This window comes from Bos indicus, chromosome 3, assembly GCF_029378745.1.
Source record: "Bos indicus isolate NIAB-ARS_2022 breed Sahiwal x Tharparkar chromosome 3, NIAB-ARS_B.indTharparkar_mat_pri_1.0, whole genome shotgun sequence".
In the NCBI taxonomy this organism is placed as follows: domain Eukaryota; kingdom Metazoa; phylum Chordata; class Mammalia; order Artiodactyla; family Bovidae; genus Bos; species Bos indicus.
This window is the reverse complement of record NC_091762.1, coordinates 107,219,278-107,225,272: the sequence shown is the minus strand read 5'-3', so window position 1 is coordinate 107,225,272 and position 5,995 is coordinate 107,219,278. Positions and strand designations below refer to the sequence as shown.

The following is a 5,995-nucleotide window of genomic DNA, read 5'->3' as shown; positions in this document are numbered from 1 at the left end:
TAAACCCCGGGATGCCTCTCACGCGGTTATCTGGGCAAGGTCCGCTCGTCCGCAGTCTCTTGAGGGCAACTCAGACGGCCGCGCAGGCGCAGACAGATGGGCTTGGTCTCTATGGTTCCGGGGCGCGACGGCGGAAGGCAGGTCGGTTCCCGGCGTCGCGCTGCAAGAGTCGCGCAGCGGGCTTCCTTTACGGCAGGCCTCCTAGTCGCCTAAGGATTGTCTAGGAGAGGCGGCCAGCGAGGAGAAAAGGACACAGCGGCCGGACGGTAGGGGCTGTGTGTGTCCGCTGGACGATAGACCCTAAAGCGCGTCCTTCCGAGAGCTCTTTAACAGATTTCCTCTTGGCTTGCTGGGTGGATGACCTTTCTCCCTGGCCATATTTTCTGCTTTCCCAGGCTCCTCGGTCCACACAGCTTGTCACTGAAGTCTATAGACCGCACCTCTCTCGGCTCTTTTTCCAGGTTGACTTAACTTTCTGACAGACTCATACTTGGCCTTCTGTTTCTTAACCTGAAGTCCACGTTCCTTTCCCAGCTTGCTGCGTGGCCATGCGGGATTTAGGCCCTGCCAACCTCTAAAGCTCGTTTCGTTCTTCCCGACGTGTACTCTGCGCTCCAGCCGCGTCTGGGTGCTCAGTGTACCCCAGACATAACCTAGCACACCGGCTGTAACTCGTGCAGTGTGTGCCCTGCTGGAATACTCTGTCACAGACCTGCACTTGATCCGTAGTTTTCCGGACAGAATAGGTGCTTCCTCCTCAGCTCTTGCGCTCGTGCGTTGATTCCCAGTTCCCTCTGTGTGTCCTGTGCTAGTGCTTAGGTTGCAGCTGCTGCCCACCTCCCCCCCGCCCCCATCCCAGTGACTGGAACATTACTTAGTAAATGACTGAAAGAATGGGTGGGAAACTTTAAAATTACACTCACCTGTAAGCCTGCCACTCATAAAAGTAATTGCTGACCTTTTTTTGTGTTTCCTTCCAGTCTTCTTTTGAAGCTTTTTTTTTTTTAGCATTATTGTAAACCCCCCGTTTTTTCATTAAGCATTAAAATGTATATTTCATGTGTATTATCCGCCCCCCACCATTGTCTACCAAATAGGTACTGGATTTAATTATTCATTTCTGTTACTTCACTGGTGGCTCAAACGGTAAAGGATCTGCCTGAAATGCAGGAGACCCAGGTTCGATCCCTAGATTGGGAACATCCCCTGGAAGGTCATGGCAACCCACTCCAGTATTCTTGCCTGAAGAATTCCATAGACAGAGGAGCCCGGTGGGCTACAGGCCATGGAGTAGAAAAGAGTGGGGACATGACTGAGAGACAAACACTTGGACTTTCTCTATTGTTGCCCTTATAAGTTGTTTGAATTTCTTTTTTTTTTCCCCCCAACAGTTATTGAGCTCCTACCTGACTGGTCCCTATCCTCAAGGTTGTTCAAAAGGGAGATATGCATATGAATAGTACATTACAGGGGCGTGCAGGGTACTAGGAAAGGTCTACGAGGCTAACACAGGATGACATTCCTGCTTCAAGATGGCTTCTTAGAAGTGTCATCTAAGTTGATATGGTTCGAAAAGTGTAAAGAAATGTTTTTATGCTTGTGCTTTTTTATTTCAGTTTTTTCTTCAGATCTGTCTCAAAGCATTGGGATTACTGAGTCAAGATATTCAATACAGGGACTTTTTAGTGGTCCAGTGGCTTAAACTCTACACTCCCAATAAAACACACTTTTCAACTTTTGGTTAAAATGACCTTATCAATATAGAGGATTTTTAATGCATTGTTTTTTGGTTCAAGTTCCGTTTTCCTCGAGTTTGAGTTTTGTGAAAGCACGAAAATTGCTTATCTACCATGAACTGGAAGAACTTGTGTAATGAAAAGGTTTGGGGAAAAGAAATTGGGAGACTAGTACAAAATATCTTTCTAGAGGGTTGTTTGTCATAATTATCTCATTTTTCTCAGAAATTTCTCTTTTGACTGCAATTTTATGGCATTCCTTTTTTTTCCCCTTCCACTTCAGCCATGCCTTTCTTTGATGTGCAGAAAAGGCTGGGTGTTGACCTAGATCGCTGGATGACAATCCAGAGTGCTGAGCAGCCTCACAAGATCCCATCCCGATGCCATGCTTTTGAGAAGGAATGGATAGAGTGTGCACATGGAATCGGCAGTATCCGAGCAGAGAAGGAGTGCAAAATAGAATTTGAGGATTTCAGAGAGTGTCTGCTTCGACAGAAAACGGTGAGGAAGTGATGAAGATGGGGATGGAATTACTTCCTTGTTTCTCCAGAGCTACTTTTAAATACTTTTAACTGATCGTTGGGCATTGGCTTGCCCGATGTGAATTGGCAAAACTTTTGTGTGAACTACCTTCTCTACTTAGGTACCATGTCAAGGAAGTTAACTGTGTTAACTTGTTCAGTGTTCTTCCTCATATTCTCATATATTGGGTTGGCCAAAAAGTTCATTAGGGTTTTCCGTCAAACTTTTTGGCAAACCCAATATTTTCCTTAGCATTGTGCCCTGCTGCAGCCATCGGGTTGGAAATTGCATATGTAGATTTCCATTTTTATGTAGGCTGTAAAGTAAAAGAGTATCAACTAGCCTTGGGTGTTTGTCCTTGAAAATGTTTGGGCAAATATATTTCAAATTCATTGAACCCTCACTGGGGAAGAGATTAAAATCCTGCAGCTCTATTACACTGAACCTGATAAAACAACCTCTAGATTTCTATTCTGGGGAAGATGGAGGTGTTAATGAGATTGTTTTAGGTGATCCTGACCAAAAATACAGGGAAAAAGCATTAGTAGCATAGTGTTTCAGAGAAGGCAATGGCACCCCACTCCAGTACTCTTGCCTGGAAAATCCCATGGATGGAGGAGCCAGGACGGGGGAGCCTGGTGGGCCGCCGTCTATGGGGTCGTACAGAGTTGGACACGACTGAAGCGACTTAGCAGCAGCAGCAGCAGCAGCATAGTGTTTACCTCCTCAAGACTTGAATGAATTGCGTAACACATAGGGTCCTATTCTCCTTTAGAGAAGAAATCGTTAACTGGGCTGTCATTTTGCCTATTTCTGTGCTCCACATATAACATAGAATTATTTTTATTACTGTCAACTCCTTGGGGTTCAGGAATACAATTTAGATTTTCAGTTAAATGCATCTCTAAAGTTATCTGTATCCATTTTTAAATAGCTTGTCTTTTATAATCTGCTATTGGCATTTGGGTGAAGTAAAGCCAAATTTGGAAGGAATAATGGGTTGTCAGGTATTAATTTTGTCATGTTCTCTGGAAGAATATTGATCATCGAGTGTACTGTAGTAGACAAGGAGTGGGTGGTAGCTGGCCGCCAACCAGCTAGTTAGTTTGTAGCATGTCATAACTTCTCTTCTGCAGGCCCCACTTATTCCTTGCTCAGATTAACACTTGATTTATTATGGAAAATTTACACCAAGAAGAGACAGTGTGATGAGGTGGAAAGAATATTAGATTGGGAGCTGGGAGAGCTGGATTTTGATGCTGGTTTTACCACCACTAGTTTTGTGACTTCAAGAAAGTCTTTCCCATCTAATCTTGGTTTCCTTATCTGGAAATACAGTTTTGCTCTAAGGTCAATTTCTGAAGAGAGATGTTACCATTTTAGAGGTCATCTAAGTGAAGATGTTAATGAATCAAAGAATTAGAATCAAGCACTTTTCTAAGTTCTTAGAATGTAATAGTACATATATTTCTTGCAATAATCTCCTATGAGATACTTTAGAATTATTTTCCCCACTGTAGGATTAAAACATTGAAGCAAGGAAATACTAAATCCATTGCCTAAGGTCACATAGCCCAGTAAGAGGTGGAAATAGCATTTGAACCTGGCAGTGCTGATTCTAGACCCTGTGCTTGTATTCAGAACACCAAGTCATGATTGGTTCTAGCTGGGAGAGAGATTTGACATACGGCTGTATGATGCCTCAACCATAACTAGTTTTATGTTGGGAAATGCTTTACTAGAGAAATGTTAAGAATACAGTTTTTTAAATGGTTAATGTTTAGTATTGGGAATACCTAAAGTTTTTTTCTACTGAAGTTGCATCCTCATTCTTTAATGGGATGTTTAATTGAATATACTGCCACTTCATGCCTTTGTGAAAACCTAGTCATTCACTCAAAAAGTATTTTTTAGATCACCTATTATGTCAGGAACTATTCCAGGTACTGGGAATATAGCAGTAAGCAAAACAGCGAAAAGTCCCTGCCCTAATGGAACTCACTGGTGGGGCAAGGGTTGGGGGTGGGATACAGAAAATGTACGAACAAGGTAAGAAATAGCGTGTCGGGTGTTGGTACGTGCAGTGGGGAAAATAAACAGAAGGATGCGAAGCACTGGTATGGTTGCTCTGTGCTTCAGTGGAGTGCTCCTGAAAGAGCTCAAGGATAGAAAACATGAGAGCAGAGACTTGGAGATAGTGAACCACGTGCATTTGAGGGAGGAGGAAGCAGCGAATGGAAGGATCTCTGAGCTGGAGCAGAGAGAGCTGGAGGAAGGAAAAAGACATAACGTCAGAGAGAAGGGTCTTGTAATTTCCTTCTAGGGAAGGATTCAGCTTTTCCTCTAAGATGAAAGCCACTGGGTTTTGAGCCAAGGAACAGTGCATTCAGGATTGGTAAGTCTGTTTTCCATGTCACAGAATCCGTTAATTGCGGCTCTCGCACAGTGTTGGATAGCTTGATTTTCATCCGTAGGGAACGTCCTGCTGAGGGGAAAAGGCAGCAGTCAAGGCCCTGCCTGTCTGAGCGACTACTGGCTGAGCTGAGCACATAGCAGGCCTTTCAGTGTGGCCCAGAGACCTCATTGGCCTATTTCTGCTTCATTCATACCTAGTGAGCTGCTGCTGCTAAGTCGCTTCAGTCGTGTCCGACTCTGTGCCACCCCATAGACGGCAGCCCACCAGGCTCCCCCGTCCCTGGGATTCTCCAGGCAAGAACACTGGAGTGGGTTGCCATTTCCTTCTCCAATGCATGAAAGTGAGAAGTGAAAGTGAAGTCGATCAGTCGTGTCTGACTCTTAGCGACCCCATGGACTGCAGCCCACCAGGCTCCTCTGTCCATGGGATTTTCCAGGCAAGAGTACTAGCATGGGGTGCCATTGCCTTCTCTGACCTAGTAAGCAGTCACCAGCATATGCTGTGAGGTGATGTCAGCTTTTCATATTTTTAAGGATTTTAGTATGCACAAGTATACCTCTTAAAGCTGCTGTATCTCTATTATTTTTGTAAATGCTTATATTCCTCTATATAATAGGAACATACTAGTTATCCATTTTCAAGGAGGTATTACTTATACATACAGCAGAAATTGATTCTTTAAAGATGGGATTTATCTCAGAGGCCCTCCAGGATGAAAAGCTTCCATAGTTTAAAAATGAAACCAGTTTTGTATTCAGCTTCTCCAGTGCTCACTTTCTGGTGCATATCTCCCTCCGAGTTTAAATATTTTCCTCCTTTGACAGATGAAACGTCTGCATGCCATCAGGAGACAGCGGGAAAAGCTAATCAAGGAAGGGAAGTACACACCCCCACCTCACCACTCAGGCCAGGAGGAACCTCGGTCCTGAGCGGAGCAGCTGCCAGTGGCTGGAGGCTGATTCTCACGTTCTCTCTTCTCCGCTGGAAACTCTACGTACTAAAAACCCCTTTGTGAGAGTGTCTAAAAATAAAGGATTGCTCCATCCTATTTGTTCTATTTTCTTTTGTATCATACTTTTCAATAATGAGGTTGCAACCTATTTTTTAAGTTTGGTAAAATGCCTTTACCTTAAAAATTAGCATTAAGGGACTATCAGTGGTATATTAGTACTTCTGATTGAAATGCTTAGAAACATTTTTTTAAAAGAAAAAATTCACATGAAGAAGGGAAGGTATGATCCCTAGAAAATTAAATGTTGAGAATATAATGAAAACTTCAGATATCCCCAACTAGGGATCAAACCTGCATCCTCGGCAGCAA

The 5,995-nt window shown here is 43.7% G+C and overlaps 1 protein-coding gene across 1 annotated transcript; it reads left to right on the top strand.

The window, feature by feature from the left end:
* The first annotated feature begins 126 nt into the window (after window positions 1–126).
* Window positions 127–5,722, top strand: NDUFS5 (NADH:ubiquinone oxidoreductase subunit S5). Its single transcript, XM_019957789.2, has 3 exons — window positions 127–266; window positions 2,020–2,237; window positions 5,499–5,722. The coding sequence occupies exons 2-3, from the start codon at window positions 2,022–2,024 to the stop codon at window positions 5,601–5,603; spliced, it is 321 nt and encodes a 106-aa protein (XP_019813348.1). The 5' UTR covers window positions 127–266; window positions 2,020–2,021; the 3' UTR covers window positions 5,604–5,722.
* Window positions 5,723–5,995: the final 273 nt, after the last annotated feature.